Below are 23,149 nucleotides of genomic sequence, written 5' to 3' on the forward strand. Positions count from 1 at the left end.
ATGGATACATGTAAATGTATGGCTGAGCCCCTTTGCTGTTCACCTGAAACTATCAGATTGTTAATTGGCTATACTCCAATACCAAACAAGAAGTTAAAAAAGAAATGCTGTTGTAAAGCAGCAAGTAAGAGACACAGTCTGACAAAGTCAGATAAAATACACAGTATGACAGCAACTCTAAATGAAGAAAACAGTCAAGGAAAATCTTAATTGCACTAATGATCAGATAAATGGAAATTTTAAAAGTTCTTACCACCAGCACAAACCAGCACACCCATTATGGATAGTATCCAGTACTGCTACAGATGTGACATATTTTTATACGTTGGGAGGGTAAATAGGTAGAAAGCCATTTTAGAAGGCAATATGGGAATGACTGCCCACTCCGGTATTCTTGTCTGGAGAATCCCATGGACAGAGGAGCCTGGTGGGCTACAGTCTGTGGGGTCACCAGGAAGCAGACATGACTGGATGACTAGCACACGAACACGGTATTGTATGTAAAACATATAAAGTGTAATGAACTAATCACTGCTGCAGTTCTAGGGATTTATCTTCTCAAAAAGCACAGGCACAAAAATATAGATGTACATTTACCACAGAAGTTTTAAACACTTGGAACAGCTTAAGTATCCAGCAGTAGTAAATTGATTAGTTAATTTTGGAAAATCAGTTCAGTAGATTATTATGCAGTAACTGAAAAGAATGAGGAGGATCTCTGTACTCACAAAACTATGCCTTGTAGTTTACTGAGAATGTAATTTTCATAACTGTAATATGGCATAGTTAAAAGTACATAAACTCTTTAAATTTAACATGAACTATATTGTTTTTGTCTGCAATGCAAATAGAAACTATGCATGCACAGACTCCTTCCCTGTTGGTTGGGCTGCTCTGATGTCATTCCCTGAGGTTTTCTTTGCATCACCAGCTTGTACACAGTTCACGTTAGTCCAATCAGACACTCTCTCCTCAGGATTCAGGCGGGAGCTGAATATGAATCATCTCTTGGCCACAACTTTTAAGATGCTTCCTGAATTCCCACTGCTCTGCTTCCTAGAGCTAAAATGTTACGTGTTCTTTCCAGGTTGTCCCCCCACCAGCATTTTGTTCTTATTTTAAGATTAAGTTCTTTTGCTGTCTATCAGGGAAAACTAACCAGTATAGAAATTGGTTAGCACTGAGTGGGTTTCAGGCCAAAGATTCTTAGAAAGTATGGAATTATAATTAAAGTGTGGTTATTGGGTGAAATGGAGCAAAGCAGTATAAGGCACCTAATCCTATTTTGTGCCATAAAAGTAACAGGCCTTCACAGCAACAGAAAGACAGCTCATCAGCTGAGGTCTGGATGGCTCTTTCCTTGGACGCATTAAGAGGACAGAAGGTGCCAGTCCATGGAGTATGTATGATGCCTGTTCAGAGCGAAACTGCGTAACAGAAAGCAAGAGGGTAAAAGGACCTATTTCTTAATAAACTTTTTTGCTTTAAGGCATGGAGTAGAACACAGATCATTCGTGTAACATAATTGAAAGGCTTCGTGTAGCTTTTATTGTTCAGTTGCTAAGTTGGGTCTGACTCTGTTACCCCATGGACTGCAACAGCCCAGGAAAAAAAAAAAGCAGGAAGCAGGACAGGATGTGCGTGCCCCTGGGAGGGAGGTGTGAAGAGGAAGGTGCTCACACCTCGGGGAGCGCCGGCACTGATCAGGGGGAGAGCGAGGGGGCTTCAGCAGCTGGGAGGTGGGCACAGCCGAAGGCAGAACCGAGAGGCCCGCACAGGTCAGCACTGCCACTGCACTTCCCAGCCCCAGAGCCCACCACGGCTGTGTGGGGAGAAGCCCGAGCACCGTGGGGACAGAGGGCCACTCAGGGCCCGTGAAGGGAGAAGGGGGGTGAGGCACAGCACACTTACTCTTGGCATACTCGGCGGGGGCAGCGCCACTCAAACCCCACTGTAACGCGAAGGGCTCAGCTATGCTCCCGTGGTCAGTTGTGGGCTGGTGCTCCAGAATGGCTCAGCTGACTCACGTCTTGCTCGGTGAGCCCTCAAGGCGGGAGCTGGTACTTAGAGTAGGGAGACATGGGCATAGCACCAAGCTTGCTTCTGGTTCCACTGGTCAAAGCAGGCCCCACAGCCAAGCCCGGGGTGGTGTGGGAAGGGCTGACTCGATGGTGTGGCTACAGGGAAGGATGAAACATGCCGATCACTAGTGCAGACCACCTGCATTACCAGGAATTACGGAGGGCTACAAGGTCTAGTTTAGGAGACCAGGGTTCGATTCCTGGGTTGGGAAGATCCCCTGGAGAAGAGAATGGCAAACCGCTCCAGTATTCTTGCCTGGAGAATTCCATGGACAGAGGATCCTGGCAGGCTACAGCCTATGGGGTCGCAAAGAGTCGGACACAACTGAGATGAACACACACACAAGGTCTAATCAGACAGCAAGATCTCCGCAAGATTATTCTAAGTAATTCATACAGTCTGTAATTTATAAGGGCTTCCCTGGTGGCTCAGCTGGTAAAGAATCCACCTGCCACTGCAGGAGATGCAAGAGACGGATTCCATTCCTCGGACAGGAAGATCCCCTGGAGAATGAAATGGCAACCCACTCCAATGTCCTTGCTTGGAGAATCCCATGGACACGGGCCTGGAGGGCTACAGTCCATGGGGTTACAGTCAGATGCAACTGAGCGCACATGCACACACATAATTTATAAAGAAGAAAAGTAATCATCTTACCTCTATATTCTCCTTCCCACCAGTCAGCAAGCTCCTCTCCCCCGAGGCAACCACTCAGAGCAGTTGCCTTGTATCTTCCCAGAACATTCTATGCATGTATAAGCAAATTTTTATGTGGATATTTGTTTATATGCATAAATATTCTAAAAAGTTATATAATGCTCCTTTCTACCCACATGGTACCGCATGGAATGGTTTTCCAGCTTGCCTTTATTCCTTGTCATCTGAGACCCTCTGTGTGCTTAGACAAGGCAGGTGGATGTTTCCATTTCACACAGATTGGGCATAAGCTATTTTTTATCTTCTTTTTCTCTAAATCGTTTTGGTTTTTTAAAATATTTATTTAGGGGTCATAAGATTTATTATAAAGAATCTCTTATGCTTATTTAAACCTCATTGTGATTTGTTTAGCTCCAGAAAAAAAAAATTGCTGAAAAATATTTCTCAGTTGTGCTGCTGCTGCTGCTGCTAAGTCGCTTCAGTCGTGTCTGACTCTGTACAACCCCATAGCCGGCAGCCCACCAGGCTCCCCTGTCCCTGGGATTCTCCAGGCAAGAACACTGGAGTGGGTTGCCATTTCCTTCTCCAATGCATGAAAGTGAAAAGTGAAAGTGAAGCTGCTCAGTCGTGTCCGACTCGCAGCGACCCCATGGACCGCAGCCCACCAGGCTCCTCCGTCCATGGGATTGTCCAGGCGAGAGTACTGGAGTGGGGTGCCACTGCCCTGTCCATCTCAGTTGTGACTGAAGCCTTTCTTCCAAACTTGACCTGTGTTGTAGGGCAACTAGGACCTCTCTACATAAAAGAGAACGTCCACATTAAACAAAAATTGCTATGACATTTTCAATCATAGAGAAAGGTATAAAGTATTCAATATTTTTTAAAAATAACTTTGGTAACAAGAAAATATAATACCTGTCCTTTTAAAATAAGGAAATGCACCATATTTTATAATATATATTTGCTTTAAAAATAGGTTGTGAAAAAATAAAAATAGGTTGTGAAAATCTGTGTATATGACTATTTTCCAGGTCAATTTTAAAGTAAATTACAGACATGCTTTCACTTCCTCAGCTTGCACCTCTAAGGAAAAAACAATTTGTACTCACTTCAGCAGAACATATACTAAACATAAGGAAAAATAAAGTGTCTTCTATACAACCACAATATCATTTTCACACAATGAAATGAATAATTTCTTAATATCACTGACCAGTCCATATTCAGATTTCCTTGCTTCTCCCACCAAGATAGGTTGAAAAAGTTATTTAATTTTATCAGAAACTAATGCATCAAGCCAAAATCACTGCAGATGGTGACTGTGGCCATGAAATTAAAAGATGCTTGCTCCTTGGAAGAAAAGCTATTGACCAACCTAGACAGCACATTAAAAAGCAGAGACATTACTTTGCCAACAAAGGTCTGTCTAGTCAAGGCTATGGTTTTTCCAGTGGTCATGTATGGATGTGAAAGTTGGACTATAGAGAAAGCTGAGAGCCAAAGTATTGATGCTTTTGACCTGTGGTGTTGGAGAAGACTCTGGAGAGTCCCTTGGACTGCAAGGAGATCCAACCAGTCCATCCTAAAGATCAGTCCTGAATATTCCATTGGAAAGACTGATGTTGAAGCTGAAACTCCAACACTTTGGCCACCTGATGCAAAGAACTGACTCATTTGAAAAGACCCTGATGCTGGGAAAGATTGCAAGCAGGGGGAGAAGGGAACGACAGAGTATGAGATCGTTGGATGGCATCATCAATGCAATGGGCATGAGTTTGAGCAAGCTCTGGAACTTGGTGAGGGACAGGGAAGCCTGGCGTGCTGCAGTCCACGGGGTTGCAAAGAGTCAGACATGACTGAGCGACTGAACTGAACTGAACTGTGCCTTGTCTGTGAACTGAGCATATGAGCTTGTGGAGAGGAGCAAATGATCAACACATGGGGACACATCTACCTCCCTGCCCACCTGCCCTCTCAGTTCCCAGCCCTATAGAGGAAACCAGGGAGGGCCTGGGAGGAGAGAATCTGTCTGCATTTTTTTTTTCTGTCCTGTCATTTTCTGCACAGGCCTTGGCATACAAGAGGTCATGAAGAAATGCCAGGTGAATGAATGAATAAGAGAAAAACCTTCCCTGCTCCAGTGGTAAAGGATCTGCCTTTCTAATGCAGGAGACACGGGTTCGATCCTAGTCTGGGAAGAGCCCACGGAGCAACTAAGCCCGTGGGCCACAACTGAGCCTGTGCGCTGGAGCCCATGAGCCGCGACCACTCAGCCCACGAGCTGCGACTACTTAAGCCGAGTCCCCTAGAGGTGTGCTCCACGAAAGAAGCCCCCGCAATGAGAAGCGTGAGCATAACTGGAGAGGAGCCCCTACTCACTGCAGGTAGAAAAAGCCACACAGTCATAAAGACCCAGCACAGCCAAAACGGAAAATAAACACACAGAGAGAACAGCCCTCTGCCGGCTGGTGTCCTGCAGGGTCAGGAACCGCAGTGTCTGAGTCTTGCCTGTACTCAAGGCATCACCCAGGCCACAGCACAGTAGGTCCTGATGAAGGGCTTAGCTGAAAGCCCAAGGGAGCCATGGGGGTGTCCGTGGGGAAGAACACTGCAGGCAGAGGTCCGCTCCCGAGCCAGTGCCAGTGTCCTGAGACAGGGGCCCGACGGGCTTGTCGGAAGAGCCGCGACCCAGTGTGGCTGGAGCAGGGACGGGAACAAAAGGGAGGCATGGCGCGGTGGGGGAGGGCACAGGCGAGTCCGCATGGGGCTGGATGGCCAGGGGGAGGACTTTGCCTTTGACTTCCTGAAGTGGGTGGATTACGAACGGTCTTAATTACATTTAATGGGATCCGCCTGGCTCTTGGGTGAAGAACAGAGCATCGGGGTGCCGGTGGGGACCTCCATCATCCATGAAATGAGTGTTCTGGCACGTGACAGAGCTGAAATAAGTAACCACTGCTCTATGGTTTATCCCAGATGGCTCCGTGGTAAAGAATCCGCCCACAATGCAGGAGATGCCGGTTCCATCCCTGGGTCGGGAAGATCCCCTAGAGGAGGAAATGGCAACCCACTCCAGTATTCTTACCTGGGAAATATGGACAGAGAAGCCTGGTGGGCTACAGTCCATGGGGTTGCAAAGAGTTGGACACGACTTAGTGACTAAAACAACAACAACAAACCAGCTCTAAATTTTTTTCTTTATAAATCCATTTTTTACCTGGACAAGTCTCCCCTTTCAACTCATTGCTTCTGTTCTAGGAATACTTGCTTGTGCATGCTAAGTCATATCTGACTCTTGACCACCCCAGGGACTGTAGCCCGCCAGGCGCCTCTGTCCACGGGATTCTCCAGGCAAGAATCCTATATCGGGCTGCCATTTCCTTCTCCAGGGGGTCTTCCTGACCTAAGGATGACACCTGCGTCTCCTGTATTGGCAGGTGGATTCCTTACCACTGTACACTTGACCTGTTTTTCCAGGAATACTGGAAACATTTTTAACACATAAAAAATAGTGACACATACTTCCTCCCTGCATACTTCTCGTAATTATCTTTCAAGACCCAGGAATCTTTTCCCAACATCTCCAAGGATATAATTGTTGAAAAAGAGATATTTCATTTTATTTTCTGCATGGGTCAACACCTTTTACAAATAACATGTTTAATACAGCTTGTATATGCTCATTTACATTTTCAGTCACGACAGTTCATTCCAACTCTAAATGAAGCCAGTTTCATCCTGAACGTTGGTGAAAGTGAATCTATAATGAATCTCTTAGCTTGCTACATGTGCTAAGTTGCTTCAGTCATGTCCGACTCTTTGTAACCCGTAGACTGTAGCCCGCCAGGCTCCTCTGTCCATGGAATTCTCCAGGCTAGAATACTGGAGTGGGTTGACCATTTCCTTCTCCAAGGGATCTTCCCAACCCAAGAATCAAACCCGGGTCCCCTGCACTGCAGGCAGATTCTTTACCCAATGATCTATGAGGGAAGCCCTTCTTGGCTTGAGTTCATATGAAATGAGACTCTCCCGTCTGCAACCAATAAAATCCTAAAGAATGGAACAGCTGAGGCATGTGTTTCTTTTACGGGCCAGTTGTGGCTTGTTGGACACAATCAGCCAGAGACAGGAATGGAGAGAGAGAGAAGCCAACACTTTATCTGCCCTAATGTCTCTAACAAACTCAAATGAGACCACTCAAAGTCCTATTAAAACAAAATGACTCAAAGAGTCTAAATACACATACACAGGAAGCTTAAACAGCAGGATGGTAATATTGACCACTATTAGACAAGGTAAAATTTAAGGCAAGGGATTACATTAGTTAAAGACAATCATTTCCTATTGGGCAAAGGATTAAGAATCCGATTTTAACCAACATTTACTGCGTGCCTACTCTATACTTGGCCCTGTGCTGGGTGTTTTACACGTATTACTTAGTTGACAAAGACGTAACAGTGCTGTGTATATTATACGCAGCAAGTTACACGGCTGCTAAATACACAAAGTATATATTAATAAAAACAGATTGACAAGTGTAATCAATACTAACAGGTTTTTACATAGCCTTACTGGTTTTTGACATGTAGGTTTGGACAAAACTAAATAGCATGTGATTCTGAACAACGTAATTGATAAGATGAAGTTAATTAACCGACATGTAGTTTTGAATTCTACAGACAGAAAATATACATTCATCTTAAATGTCCAGGAAACATACACAGACACTGGATATGTTCCAGGCCAGGATAAAAGCTTCTTAAAAGGTTCTGAAAGCAGACATGTGATGGCCCACGTTCTCCGCTCAAAGTGCAGTGAATCGGGAAGAAACCTCTTTTTAAATAGACCTTGTCACTGAGTTTCAAATCACTCTTTAGAAACCCTGCAATAAAATACTTAGGCAACAACAAGATAAACAAGAACACGAATTATCCAACTTTGAGATGTGGCCAAGACTATAACCAGAAGTACATTTATATTATTAAATGCACTATTACAGCAAATAGCTTTATAAAAAGAATATAAATAAATTAAGAGGTCAACTTAAAAATCGAGACAAGGAATAGAAACAACAAAAAAAATAAACCCAATACATGTTAAAGGAAAAAAAATTATAAACTAGAGAAATAATGGACATAAACAAATCCTAATGCTGGTTCTTCAGAAAAATAATAAACTAGACAAAACTTTGACAAATCAAAGGCAGAATGGGGACAGAATAAAGAGAAGATTTTGTTTAATTATATTGGGGCTGACCAGAAATTTCATTCAAGTTTCTCTCTACCATCTTACAGAAGAACCCAAACGAACTTTTTGGCCAAGCCAAAAAATACTGTTCATAATTAAGCTAATCATCTGGAGGAAAATATTCAGTGGAATGAAGAATAGTCTAAGGGACAAAAGAATACTATAAACCATCAAAATTAATGGAGTTAAAAAGTATTAACGAGCTGAAAACAAGAGAAGAAATGGAAAAGCCATCTAAGAACACATGGAAACCTCCTTTCCGTAGCTCTAGGACCTGATCCCTTTCCTGAGTTGTTTCCACACGTCAAAGAATTGATACTTCTTACGCTACGAGAAAGGGCTTCCCTGGTGGCTCAATGGTAAAGAATCTGCCTGCCAACACAGGAGACCCAGATTCGATCCCTGAGTTGGGAAGATCCCCTGGAGAAGGAAATGGCAACCCACTCCAGTAATCTTGCCTGGGAAATCCCATGGACAGAGGAGCCTGGTGGGCTACAGTCCATGAGGGTCACAAAGAGTCAGACACGACTGAGCACAGCCTAAACTACAGAACGTACTCGAAAGCACAGCAAAAGGTCAAACGTTACTCAAGTCCTTCTATGATGCGAGCTTAGCACAATACCGAAACGAAACAAAGATAGCACCAATCTTATGTAAGAAGATAGAGGCAAGGATCCTACATAAGATATCCAGGAACAGAATTCAGTATTGAAAAGCCAGGTGTGCCACCATCCTAAGAATGCAAAGGTGATTTGTAATTGAGAAATCGACTCCATTTCATTGCTCGTATGTTGCACACGTGTTCACCTTCTCTGAAGTCATGCTGCATCTTCCACTTGGTGACATCTTACATTTAAGTAGCATTCTGTTTCTCAGGAGTACACAAAATAATACACACTTACAATCGAAGATGTCTTAAGTTCAACGAAATATAGTAATGCAGAAACGGCACATGAAAAGGTGAAACACAGAAGTCATCTCAATGGATGTGTAAAAGGCATTTGATGATATTCAAGACCTATTCCGGATTTTTTAAACCAGGACTCTTCCTGAGCATGACACAAACAAGAGCCACCTTTATAGTTAAATGTGAAACATCATGGGCATCCCAGTTAAAACCAGGAACAGAAAGATCACACACACCACCAAGACTACGGTCATTTGCTGTGGAGCTTTCGACCACTCCACGAAGCCCTGAAACAGAAACGAAGAAGAAGCATAAATATCAGCGGGGGAGGGGGCCACCATTGTCACCTGTAAGAAAGCGGGATTACGGAACTGGGAATGAGACGTGTATCAGGGATTTCCCTGGTGGTGCTCCCGATGAAGGCAGCTGAGGTTTGACCCCTGCTCAGGGAACTGGATCCCACATGCCATGACTAAGAAGCGACCAAAAATTCACACAGGCAACTAAAGATCCCACACGCCTCAACTTAGACCCAGTGCAGCCAAATAAATACACAAAAATTTAGAAAAGAAAAAGAAATAGCCTGTCCGCTGTAGAGCTGTTTTAATTAAAAACTCTGCACATGCGGGGAGCTGCCCGTGAGAACGGGGTCCTTTGTCCGAAGGACACAGCTCTGGGAGCTGCCTCAGTCCTTGAGGGTTTGCTTGCAAACATAGCTCTCTGTCCCGCCACCCCAGAGATTAGGCGACTATCTACTGCAGGCACCTGGAGTTCTGTGCAAACTTCTCACGCACAGAGAAATGTTATCTGGTGTAAGAAATAATAACAGGGAGCCATTCCCATGCTCTCAAGATTTCTTGTGACTGTTTGTAAGATGTATAGGCTAACCAAGAAAAAATGTCAACTGTCTTGTCTTTCTCACGCTTTTCTGTATAAATATGAGATGTTGAATAAAGTTGGTGTCAGACTGCGTCCCTTCGTGGTGACGTGTCTGAACCTCTCGACCCCATCTTTGTAGTCTCTTGCTTTAGTTTCTTTCTTAGCCCCGCCGTGCACGTTCTCGGGACCTGATCGACTTGCCGGCTGGCCCGGCAGGTGGCGCCCGAACAGGGACTCGAGAATCGGAGGCGACGACGGCCGCTGCCGCCAAGATTGAGGTAAGTTAAGAGGAATTCCTAAGTAATTAAAGTAAGGGCAGGAGGTGATTGTCGAGAGTAATAAATCATGGGACAAGGCAATAGCCGCCAGTTATTTGTACATATGTTGAAAACTATGTTAAAAGGTAGGGAATTCATGTAAATAAGTTATAGCTAGAAAGTTTTACTTTTTATTGAGGAGGTTTGTCCTTGGTTTCAGAGGAAGGAACAGTTAGTCTGGAAACTTGGAAAAAGTAGGAAAACAATTGCAGACATATTATTCCTTACATGGTCCCAATCGTGTTCCTGTGGATGCTTTTCTTGTGGACTCTCATAAGAGACTGCCTGGATCCTGAACATGAGGACATAAAATTCAAACGGCTCTCAGGGATTCCACAGGACCCGAGTTACAGAGCCTTCTGCCCCATCACCTGAGCTGCTTTATGCTGTGCCTGGGAACAGCATAAGGCTGGAGGGAGTGATGATGTTAAGCTCTGATGAACAGAAAGAGTTAAATGAACAAGCGGCTTAGAACCATAGAGGATATGCCTTGGGAGATGATGGTTAACATGGAATCCCCCTCAGGAAAAGGGGAATTAAAGCATTCAGGCTTTCTGAAGAACAGCTGGAGAATTTAATTCAGAAGATTGTTATAGCAGTAAAAAAGGATGCACAGGAGACTCCACTCCAGCCAGCCTGTGCCTCAGCATATCCTCCTCGGTTCCTGCTGACTCGATCCACCTCCGCCTTCGTAGAACCGCAGAGCCTATATCTATCCCTGCTTCTTGCCGGTGAAAACATAAAATTAAGGTGAGATATTATTATCTCCTCTTCAACAAGCAATTAAGCGAGCTAATGAAAAGGAGAACATATTCCGGGTTTTCAGGAATCTATCCAGTGTTTGAAAATGCTCAACAGCAGAGGTATTATGAGCCGCTGCCCTTAAGCAACTGAAAGAGTTAAAAATGGCTTGTGCACAATATGGCCCGACTCGCCGTTTACTCAGGCTATTATAGAGGCTTTAGAAATCAAATCTGCCACCTAATGATTGGAAACAGGTTGCTCGAGCTTGTTTATCTGGAGGAGATTATTTACTATGGAAATCTGAGTTGCTGAGCAATGTGGGATCACAGCCGATATCAATTGGCGACAGGGACTGAACACCACTTATGAAATGATGGTGGGAGAGGAGAATATCGAGACACTAATAGTCAACAATTATTTACCTGAGCCTACCCTCAGATTAGTGCTGCGGCTCTACAAGCATGAAAAAGCTTCCAAATTCTGATAAAAAGACTGAAGATTTATCTAAAATTCGCCAGGGGCCAGATGAGCCATATCAGGATTTTGTTGCCCGCCTGCTTGAGACAATTGGTAAAATGATAGGGGATGAGCAGGCGGGGATGGTGTTGACTAAACAGCTTGCTTATGAGAATGCCAATTCGGCTTGTCAAGCTGCCCTGAGACCTTACAGGAAAAAGGGAGGCTTATCTGACTATATACGGATTTGTGCTGATATCGGCCCTTCATACGTTCAAGGCATAACTTTGGCCACGACATTACAAGGGTTATTGCCTTAGCTGGTTTTAGTAGACGGCTTGATAATCATTATCCTCAGATAAAATTTTGCAATTTGCTCATTATCACAATTTCTCTTCCCAAAATCATTGTCTCTCAGCCCCTTGCCGATGCCTAACTGTATTTACTGATGGCTCTTCTAATGGAATAGCTAGTTTGATTATACAGACAATACTACCACCTGGCATACTAATTATAAGTCTGCTCAAGAAGTAGAACTATTTGCCGTTTTCAGGCTTTGTTACAAATTTCTGCTCCATTTAATTTATATTCTGACAGTCAATATATCATAAGAGCCTTAAACACTATTGAGACCGTTCCATTTATTGGTACCCTGAATTCTACTATCCAAACTCTTTTCGTGATATACAACATTTAATTTGCTCAGAGTTAATAAATGCTATTTTGGTCATATTCGTGCTCACTCTGGACTTCCTGACCTTTAGCACGAGGCAATGCTAGCTGATGAAGCTACACGTATGATATTTCCTTCACTGGAACAAATGGCAAAAACTTCCCACAGCTTACACCATCAAAACAGCAATAGCTTAAGACTTCAATTTGGCATTACTCGAGAAGCTGCCAGACAGATTGTTAAACAATGTCAAACGTGTCCTCAGTTTTTTAGCGTCCCCCACTATGGAGTTAATCCTCGAGGATTGTTGCCAAACGATATATGGCAAATGGATGTTACCCATATTCCTGAATTTGGTAAACAAAAATTTGTTCATGTTACTATTGACACCTTCTCCGGCTTTTACATGCCTCACAATCCGGAGAAGCTAGCAAACATTGTATAGCTCATTGCATTAAATGTTTGCTGTTATGGAACCCTAAAACCATAAAAACAGACAATGGTCAGGATACACTGGAAAAAATTTTCAATTATTTTGTATGCAATTGTCTATCTCATAAAACAGGTATCCTTATAATCCTCAAGGTCAAGGAATTATTGAACGGGCACATCAAACTCTCAAACATCAATTGCAAAACTAAAGAAGGGGGAATTGTATCCCAATACCCCCTCAACTCTCTAAACCATGCTTTATTTGTTCTAAATTTTTTACAATTGATATAAGTGGCGTTCAGCAGCACAGCGATTTTGGAACTTTGATGCACAAACAATAAGACCTAAAGTCTTTTGGAAAGACCCACTTGTGGAAAAATGGTATGGACCAGATCCAGTACTAATCTGGGGACGAGGGCATGTTTGTGTTTTCCCACAGGATGCCGAAGCGCCGCGCTGGCTGCCGGAAAGGTTGATACGCACGGCGGAGACAGTCTCTAGCAAATCAGATGAGGAGATTGACAATTCAAGAGCATGATGAATTACCATCTCAGCAACAACTTCAGGCATTGATGCGAGAGGCACAGAATCGTGTTGCGGTGCAGGGCAATCCGATATCACCTTTAAGCTTCCTGATAACCTTATTAATTATCTTAAATCAGATTAACACTGCACACTCTGAAGAATATTCAAGTGCTTACTGGGCTTATTTTCCTGACCCTCCCCTTCTCCAACCTGTGGGCTGGGAGGTCAGTCCATTCCCATATACACTAATAAAACTGTTTATTTCTTGCACCTTGTTTAATTAAAAACTGATTGATGATCTATGGATCATAAAGGCTTCCATCTATGAAATGGTCTGCGGTTAAAGGAACATAAGCGTGTGCCTATATAAAAAAAAGGGAGATGCGGGAGCTGCCCGTGAGAACGGGGTCCTTGTCCAAGGACACAGCTCTGGAGCTGCCTCAGTCCTTGAGGTTTGCTTGCAAACATAGCTCTCTGTCCCGCCACCCCAGAGATTAGGCGCTTATTTACTGCAGGCACCTGGAGTTCTGTGCAAACTTCTCATGCACAGAGAAATGTTATCTGGTGTAAGAAATAATAACAGGGAGCCATTCCCATGCTCTCAAGATTTCTTGTGACTGTTTGTAAGATGTATAGGCTAACCAAGAAAAAATGTCAACTGTCTTGTCTTTCTCACGCTTTTCTGTATAAATATGAGATGTTGAATAAAGTTGGTGTCAGACTGCGTCCCTTCGTGGTGACGTGTCTGAACCTCTCGACCCCATCTTTGTAGTCTCTTGCTTTAGTTTCTTTCTTAGCCCCGCCGTGCACGTTCTCGGGACCTGATCGACTTTGCCGGCTGGCCCCGGCATGCACACACCTGGATGGGAGGGGCACTGGGGGGAGAATGGATGCGTGTCCATGTACGGTTGAGTCCCTCTGCTGTTCACCTGAAACCACCACAATGCTGTTGACCAGCTATACTTTAGTACAAAATAAAAAGCTTAAAGCTTGAGAAAAAAAAAAACTAAACAGAAATAAAATAAAATCATAGGTGTGGTGTCTCTTCCTCTCTCAGATATTGAAGAATAAACCTTCTAGGACTGCACTGGTGTCAGTGGCTAAGATTCTGAGCTCCCAGTGCTGGGGGCCCCGGTTCAATCCCTGCTCAAGGAACTAGATCGCACATGCCGCAACTAAGACCTGGCATGACTAAATAAATAAATATTTTTAAGCAAGGATAGCCCTCCTGGCCCACAGAATTGCTTCCTTCTTCCCCTGAGCCATCCCACTGGGAGCGGCTCTTATTTCTACACTACCAAGGTTGGTTGTCCAGCTTGCCTTCTCCCACCTTGCGTCGACAAAGCCTTTTTCTGGCTTGAGCCAGTCCAGGCTGGATTTCTGACATCTGATTGGCAGATGGGACCCTCACATGTTGCCAAGAGTGATTATACACTTTCTTTCTAATACATAAAATAAATATGTAAATAAAAGAACCACTGTTACTATTTCACATATTGATGTCTTATGCCCCCATAAAGAAAACATTAGGTCTTCCAATGAAAGGAACGTGCTCAATCATTCTTTTTGGTTTTACTCAGAGTACTTGGATTAAAACGCAGTAAGTAATTAGTGGATGGAGGGAGGGATGGATGAGTAGGCAAAGGGGTCGATGATAAAAGGCACATCCTTCCAACAGTCAACAAGTAGTGGATGATGAATGGGTGAGTAGATAGATGTGTGGATAGAAGGATGGGTGAGTCGCTGTGTTGAATGGATGGAGTGATTGCATATGGATGATGAGGATGAGTGGGCACAGAGATAACTGCATATATGGACTGATGGGACGTGTGTGTGAATGAGCAGGATGGGTGGATGAATCAGAGGACAAATGAATGGAGTGTTCAATGGGTAGATGGATGAATGGATTGGTAGAAGGGTGAGTGGATGGGAGAGTTGATGGATGGGTACAGAAGTGGATGGATGACCTCAGATGGATGCATGGGTGGATGATGGATGGATGGCTGGATGAATGGGTGATGGATGGATGGATGATGGACAAATGGGTGATGAATGGGTGGATAATGGATGGATGGATGAACAGGGGATGGATGGATGGATGATGATGGCTAGATGGATAATGGATGGATGGCTGGAGGGATGAATGGATGATGGATGGCTGAATAATGGATGGCTGGATGAACTGGTGATGGATGGATAGATGATGATAGCTGGATGGATAATGGATGGCTGGATGAATGGGTGATGGATGGATGGATGATGGATAAATGGGTGATGAATGGGTGGATAATGGATGGATGGATGAATGGGGGATGGATGGATGGATGGATGATGATGGCTAGATGGATAATGGATGGATGGCTGGAGGGACGAATGGATGATGGATGGCTGGATGAACAGGTGATGGATGGATAGATGATGATGGCTGGATGGATAATGGATGGCTGGATGGATGAATGGGTGATGGATGGGTGGATAATGGATGGCTGGATGAACGGGTGATGGATGGCTGGATGATGATGGCTGGATGGATAATGGATGGCTGGATGGATGAATGGGTGATGGATGGGTGGATAATGGATGGCTGGATGAACGGGTGATGGATGGCTGGATGATGATGGCTGGATGGATAATGGATGGCTGGATGGATGAATGGGTGATGGATGGGTGGATAATGGATGGATGGATGAATGGGTGATGGATGGATGGGTGGAATGGGTATATGGATGAGTAGGCAGATGAAAGCTTGGGTGAATAAATGAGAGGACAGAGGAATGAATGGTTAAGTCATGAAGCATTTATGAGTGAAGGGTTGGAGGGTATACATGGATGGAGTTACACCCACCACCTGATACCCTCCACTCCACATCTGACGACTATGGAACATGTCCTGTTTCCCACCAGAGACCTTGTGTGGCTGACATCCCCAGACAGACTTTCGTGGGGCCTGGAAATTCCAGGCTGAGGAAGGGAGTGTGACAGTCCACTAAGAACTGCAGAGAGGGGTCTCATCAAAAGAGGAAGGAATCCCCAGCTCACCTGGGAGTCCTCGGACTCATCATCTTCCTCCACCGAGCTCCACTCCTGGGGAACCACAGTCTTGGGAGAAGGTAGATCTGGGCGAGGGCAGGAATGGAGGAGAAAGGAGTCATGAGTGAGTGAGCAGGCCAGCTGGATGGGTGCTGCTTTCTTCCCACCCACCGCACCTGTCCTGCTGATGTCCCAGCACACACAAAGACACACACAGACACCCACAGTCACACAGACACACACTGTCCTGCTGATGTCCTAACACACACAAAGACACACACAGTCACACAGACACAGACACAGTCACACAGACACACAGACACACACAGACACAGTGCATGTATGTGATTCAGATGGGGTGGAGAGAAGAAGAGACCTGAGCTCTGATCCCATTTCTGCCACTAACTACCCAGGAGACTTGAACGGAGTCGCCTGATATGACTCACCATCTGAGCCTCTATTCTACTGCCTGGTAAATGGGTACAACAGTTCCTTTTCTACAGCCCTCTGGCAAAAACTGAGTGGGGGAGCAGAAGAAAAAGCCACAGAGTTAAGCCAGGAGGATGGAGGCCTCCCCAGCTTCCAGCCAGCAGTGAAGGAATCTCCCCATGCTCGAATCTCAGCATTCTTGTCACCGTAAACTGGAGAGAACCAGGGGTGGAACCAAAGATGGGCATTTCCACTCTTTTGCACCCAGGTCCTGCCAGGAACCCCAAACCTCCTCCTCGCTGCTGGAAGTGATGTTTGTTCCCCACACCTTGGTCGAGGGCCTGCTTATCTCCTGGGGAAGAAGGAAGAACCCTTCCCAGGTAGAAGGTTCAGCTGTCATTCTGCTATGGGGGTGCTGTACGGGTTGTCCCCATCTCAGCAAATGACACCACTCTCTGCACACCCAAGAGCTACTAGGTTGCCAGGAGAGGCTGAAAAAGTGCCTGTGACCTGGGGTCTTCCATATCTTGTTTGTCCTAAGAACCCTTCAACCCCCGATGAGAAATAGCCTGAACAAGCCTGCTGGAGACACATAGCCGTAAGTCAGAACCATCCAACCATCCAGACACCCCAGTAAGGCCATCTCACATGAACCAGCTGCCTCTCAATCCACTGCGGCTGCACAGTGGGAGCAAACACAGGCAAGGGCAGCAGGACTATCCCCTGAGGCCGCATGCATTGCCAACCCGCAGAATCGTCGACAGATAATGACTGGCTTTAAGCCACTCGGTTTTGGGCTGACTTGTTACACAGCAGAAAGCCGACTGACACAAGGTTTCATTTAGAAATGTGCCGAATGGAGCAGCAGGATGAAGTCCCCTTTCCCCAGGCTCTGCCATGGCCTCTGCCACCCCCGCCTCCCACGGGACCCCGGCCCTCACCTTTCTCATCGCTGCTGCAGCCGGAGGCCCCAACCTCCACAGCCACCCAGTCCTTGGCGAAGGCGGCACGCTTCTCCCAGGCCTTGTTCTCCCGAGGCAGCAGGGTCTTTGCCCTCTCAGGCTCCAGCAGCCCCCGGATCTGCTCAGGTCTGAGACTCTGCATCTCTTCAGAACGTGGAACTTGAAAGATAGGCTACTTGTCCTCCCCCTGTTCCAGGGTCCTGCTGAGCTCCCCAGGGAGCAGGAGTTGGGACCTGAGGACTGAGAGACATTCAGTCACTCAACAAATATTCACAGAGTGCCAGCCCTGTGCCAGGACAACTCCTGGGCGCCAGAGAAACAGGGTGAGAAGATTAGATAGCATCAGCAGCTAGTGGACATGAATCTCAGCAAACTCCGGAAGATAGTGAAGGACAGGGGAGGCTGGTGGGCTGCAGTCCATGGGGTCGCAAAGAGTCAGACACGACTGAGCGACCGAACAGCAACCACAGAGACACAGCGCTGAGCGGAACAGAGTTCCCCTCTTGGGATTCACTCTCTAGTGGTGGGAAGTGGGGCAGACAGACAATATGTCAAATGATGATAAACACTCTAGAGACGAATAAAACAAGAAGGGCAATAAGCAGTTTAGAGAGGATGGCCAGAGGGTGGTTCAGGCAAGTGTGCACACAAACACACACAAACACTCCACACACACACAAACACTCCACACACACACTCCACAACCAAAGCACAGACCCAGAAGCTTTTAGGAAAAGAGACTACCCCACCCCCTGTAACCCTTCTGGCTGCAAAATGAAGGACCCCAGTCTTCCCTCGAGCCCCCTGCAGCATTGACTTTCTCCTCTGTGATCATTAAGAAGGAGGAGGAGTATCTGACAGACAAGGATTAAAAAAATCTAATTTAGAGACTTCCGTGGTGGTCCAGTGGCTAAGATTCCAAGGACCCAACACAGGGGACCTGGGTTCCATCCCTGGTCAGGGAACTGACCCACACGCCACAACTAAAGATCCCGCATGCCGCAAACCCTGAGTGCTGTAACTAAGGCCCGGCATAGCCAAAAATAAATAAATAAATACTTTAAAATGATATATTCTTTCACACTCTCATTTTATATCTTGTCAACTTGACAAGTGACAGCCTCCTGAATTTCAAGTTGGCAAGATATAAAATGAGAGTGTGAAAGACTATTTCATTTTAAATCAGATTTTTTTTTCTTGTCTCCTCCATCCCCCGCCCCCTCACCTGCATTCTCTCGACTTCCCATGCCTTCTCACCCTTCAGCTAAAACACAGGTTAATTACAGCTCATATTAAAGCCAAAATACAATGTCAGCAAGGACCTACTGAACAGCACAGGGGACTCGACTCAGTGCTCTGCAACAACCTCGGCGGGAAAAGAGTAGCTGCAAGTGCAAGAGTGACGACTCACTTCCCTGAAGACCTGAAACGAACGCGACACTGCGAACCAGCCGCACCCCAATGTGAAATAAAAATTAAACGGCCCAAGGCAATAAACGCTACTCCCTTCTGGGGCTGTCTCACTACTTTTCCGCCAAGGCCAGTTTTTGCTTTTGTTTTCTTGGGAAACGTTGTCTGTGCTCACAGCCTCCTCTCCGCACCCCCTCCACACTCCCCAGCCCACAACACAGTTGCAAACGGGCAGCCCCAGGGTCTAACCTAGCCCCACCACCTGTGCGGTTGGCTTACACGATGTCTTCCTTTCAAGGGTTTGAAATAATTATTGGCATTTTAAAATGCGGACGATGTCAACTGAAAATACAGATTTCCAGTGTTTCCTCAAGAAATCAAAAGATGGGGGCCACTGGGCCCGAGTCTTCACGGGTAAACAGTGGCTGGGAGGAAGGGGCGGCTTGTCCACACAGAGCCCTGCAGCGCGCCTTTGCCGCAACTCCACTCCATTTCCTTTCGCTGCGCACGCCTCCGTTGAGACCTCTTCATGTTTTCCTTACAACAGAGAATTTCTTGGACCTGTATTTCATTTTCACTTTCAGAAGAGTCAAAGTAAAAGACAGAAGGAGGAAGGGGGCTCTCGATTTATTTTTTTACACTCAGCGTGTTTGTATTATCTGCTGAACTGCATGCGGGATCTTAGTTCCTCCATCAGGGGTCGCACCTGTGCCCTCTGTATTGGGAACCACCAGGAAGGCCCTGTACTCTTTTTCTAAATGCTTATCCAGGAGTATACTCAGTGGGTTACATTATGCAAGGTGGTTAATACATGCAACGTCCTAGAACAAGAACATAAAACCGGCTTTAGCCTCTCGAGGTAAATGATCACCCATCAAGTAGTTAACTGTGTGTTTTAGCTGAGGGGTAAGAAGGCGTGGGAAGTGGAGAGAATGCAGGTGAGGGGGCGGGGGGTGGAGGAGACAAGAGTCCCCCGACCCAAGTCAGAAGATGCAGAACCCGATTCATGGAGGAGGGAGGAGGGGCACAGGACAGAGAGAAATGTGCGGGTGTAACAGGGGTGTGTGTGTGTGAGTTCACACCTAAGAGCCTCAACTATTATCTTATCATAGTAACGGGTCATCCTCTGAGAAGGACGGACCATGACGCTATTGCAACCAAACTGGCTCTGCCATTGGCTGTAGTCGGTGTATAAGACAATAGTGTCATCTTTATTGCTGTAATGTGTTAAGCATTATATACTAGGTAGTATCTAGTTTGTTTCAGGTGGAAAGTATTGAGTTTCCATTTTGAATGTGTTTGGACTAAACAAACAATAAACTATGGATGTCTGAAAGAAGCAGGAGGAGGACGAAGACGCAGTAACCACCACCTCCACCACAGTAAAGTAACACTGCAACCGCCGCTTCCCGGCGCACCCCGGGGTCAGGCACTGCGGAGAACTCCGCGTCTTCCTGTAACCTAATCCTCGCCGCCGGCCACTCTCCGCGGCAGCTACTGTCACAAGTCTGTTGTGTTACAGACTGGGAAGGCCCTTGAACAAAGGCACGCAGCTAACGGGAGCCAGGCAGGGACCCTAAACCCGACCGACTCCAGCGCGCGTGCTCCTCGCCCGTGCAGGTGGTACACACGTGCCCAGGCAGACACACGCCACACACATGCTCGAGGGCGCACGCGCGGGCACACAGGTGCGACGCGGTTAACAGGCGGGTCCCGCGAGCTCAGACACCTGACCTCCGCCAGACCGGAGCACCCGCGCACGCAGCTGACGCGCCAGGCAGGCAGGGCGGTTCCCGGTTCCTTGCACAGAGGCTGAAAACCTCGTGCGACCCGCAGGAGGCGGGCAGACAGGGCGGGACGGAGAAACCGGGCGAACTGCAGCCCCAGCCCAGCCCATTGCCACTCGAGGGACGGGGACACTCCCTCCACCCGAGACCCACACCCCCTGGGGCGCCTTTTCTTCCTCCCCCAGTGCGCATTCCCACGTGCACGCATCCACGCTCACACGCGCGCGTCCCCGGCCCGCCGTCCGAGCCCCCAGCCCCTTTTCCCTGCCCCGCTCATGCCCGCGGGGTCCCTCGGAGGACTCACCCTCCCCAAACACACCCTGTCCAGCGCCGCAGAACTGGCGCCGCAGGGACCGCGGCTGCGCAGACGCGGAGGCTGCGGGAGGGAGATGGGGAAGTTGGAGAGCGAGCGGCCTTCTCCCCTCCGGCCCCCACCTCCCGGGGAGCCAGCGCCTTCAGGGACGGGGGAGGACAGCGGAGGGGCGACGGTGACCACGTGTCAGCAGTGTGGCTGTGGGGCTGCGCACGCGGTGAGCCGGGGCCAGAGTGGAACGAGCCTTCCAGCCCCGGCCGGATGGGCACGTCCCTGGCTGCGGACGCCCACGGAGACCAGCAACTTCCCAGGCCTCTTGGTGGTTCCTAGTCTACAACCAGCACCCGGGGTAGGGGGAGGCGGGAGGAGACGGGGCAGGGGTGTGACGGTGCGGGGACCCTGAGGCCAGACCGCCTCCCGTCAGAGCCTGCTCTGCCACTAGCTTGTCCTCGGGTGTCACTTGTCAATTTTGTGCCTCAGTTTCCCATTCTGTTAAGTGGGAAGAATTACGCTTACCACCTGCCAGCACTGCTCTGAAGGTAAAAAGTAAAGAATGTATATACTCCACTTAACAGCTATTAGCTGTGGTTGCTAAGTTGCTCAGTCATGTCTGACTCCTTGCGACCCCATGGACTGTGGCCCACCAGGCTTCTCTGTCCATGGGGTTTCCCAGGGAGGAATACTGGAGTGGGTTACCGTTTCTTTCATCAGGGGCTCTTCCCAACTCAGGGATCGAACCTTAGTCTCCTGCATTGGCAAGCGGATTCTTTACCACTGAGCCACCAGGGAAGCCCCTATTAGCTGTTAGCTGCTATTATTATCAATAATACAATACAATGAACTCTGCCAAATCGCTCTCCTGGAGGCTATATCAAAACTTAAAATTTTCGACAAAGTCATAGTTGGGGAAGGGTGGAAATAGTCTTCCTTTACAGTCTTATTTTCTTTTTTCTTTTTTTTAAATTGTTTACTTATTTGGCTGCACCAGGTCTGAGTTGTGGCATACAAACTCTTGGAGTAGCCCCTGCTTGCCACAACGAGAGAAAACCCGTGCAGGAGTGAAGACCCAGCACAGCCAAACCAATTAAAAACAAAGCCAAAAAAAACTTGGGCCAGCACATATGACCACCGTTCTGGCAGAAGTCGAGTGCTGTTGACATCTCTTCAGGGCTCCATGACTAGCTGAAAATTCATTCATTCATTCATTCGACAAATAATTATAAACAGCTGCTATGTGCTACATGCTTGTTTGGGTGACCAGGCCAGTCAAGATATATGGCTTAATAAAGTTTACATGCTAGTAATGATGTTAGACAAAAGGCAAGTAAATAAAAAAATACAAAATATAGTTTGTGCTAATTCTATGAAGTATGCGATGTAATCAATGTGATAGTAATGGTGAGGCCACTTTAGATGGGAGTTGCTTTTTTGGCCACACTTCAAGGCACGGGGATCTTAGCTGTCTGACCAGGGATCAAACCTGCGCCCCCTGCAGTGGATGTGTGGAATCGTAACCACTGGATCACTAGAGAAGCCCCGGAGGTGATCTTTTTATAAGCAGAGGCAGCATTTTGAGCTTCATTCTCAAAGGTGGAAAGGAGCCAGTTATGCAAGAATTTGTGGCAGGGAGGACAGCATGCACAAACGTCCAGAGGGACAACAGGGAGGCCAGTGGGACCAGAGTGGTCAGGCAAGGAAGAGAGTGGTGGGGGATAATGTCAGAGAGGCATGCAGGGTTTTGAAAGCCACAGTAACATCTTTGAATGTTATTATAGGTGTGCTGGGAATCCATGGAAGGGTGTGATATAATATGATTTAAAATGTCAAAGATCACTAAAACTATTATACAAGAAATGATATAGAAGGGGCTATAGGTTTGGTGACTCCCCAAGGTGGCACAGTGGTAAAGAACCCAGCTGCCAGTAAGAGACGTGGGTTCCATCCCTGGGTAGGGAAGATCCCCTGGAGGAGGAAATGACAACCCACTCCAGTATTCTTGCCTGGAGAATTCCATAGACAGAGGAGCCTGGCAGGCTACAGTCCATGGGGGCACGAAGAGTTGGACAAGCCTGAGCACTCACTGGTAAACCAGGTGAGAAACGATGGAGTGAGGTGGTGACAGTGTATGTGGAAAACAGTGGACAGATTCAATGAATAGTTTAGAGTTAAAGCTGAGAGTCCTCGAGCATGGGTGGGATGAGAGAAGAGGAAGGACTTTTGAGCTTTGAACCTGGCCAGTTGAGTGCCCTGTGGTGCACTAAGTAGGATCATATTTTTGTGTGTGTGTGGAGAAAATCCA

The 23,149-nt window shown here is 46.7% G+C and overlaps 1 protein-coding gene across 2 annotated transcripts; it reads right to left on the bottom strand.

Moving 5' to 3' along the window:
* Positions 1–1,525: 1,525 nt before the first annotated feature.
* SMIM17 (small integral membrane protein 17) lies at positions 1,526–17,579 on the bottom strand. Of its 2 annotated transcripts, none has more exons than XM_061386538.1 (3): positions 17,320–17,579; positions 15,959–16,035; positions 1,526–2,177 (listed from the first exon to the last, which is right to left on the bottom strand). In XM_061386538.1, exons 1-3 carry the CDS (start codon positions 17,480–17,482, stop codon positions 2,046–2,048), a joined length of 372 nt encoding a protein of 123 aa, XP_061242522.1. In that variant the 5' UTR covers positions 17,483–17,579; the 3' UTR covers positions 1,526–2,045. The 2 variants fall into 2 exon arrangements, with proteins under 2 accessions (XP_061242522.1, XP_061242523.1); XM_061386539.1 differs by having other exon boundaries at positions 1,526–9,180.
* Between the last annotated feature and the right edge of the window lie 5,570 nt (positions 17,580–23,149).

This window comes from Bos javanicus, chromosome 18, assembly GCF_032452875.1.
Source record: "Bos javanicus breed banteng chromosome 18, ARS-OSU_banteng_1.0, whole genome shotgun sequence".
Taxonomy (NCBI): domain Eukaryota; kingdom Metazoa; phylum Chordata; class Mammalia; order Artiodactyla; family Bovidae; genus Bos; species Bos javanicus.

Excerpts from the sequence above, each read along its gene's own strand:
- SMIM17 (XM_061386538.1), bottom strand. The coding sequence starts at position 17,482 with ATGCAGAGTCTCAGACCTGAGCAGATCCGGGGGCTGCTGGAGCCTGAG. Across the intron at positions 16,036-17,319 it reads CTGCAGCAGCGATGAGAAAG|ATCTACCTTCTCCCAAGACT; the intron begins GTGAGGGCCGGG and ends GCCCTCGCCCAG. Across the intron at positions 2,178-15,958 it reads ATGAGTCCGAGGACTCCCAG|CCACACCATCGAGTCAGCCC; the intron begins GTGAGCTGGGGA and ends CCTTCCCTGTAG.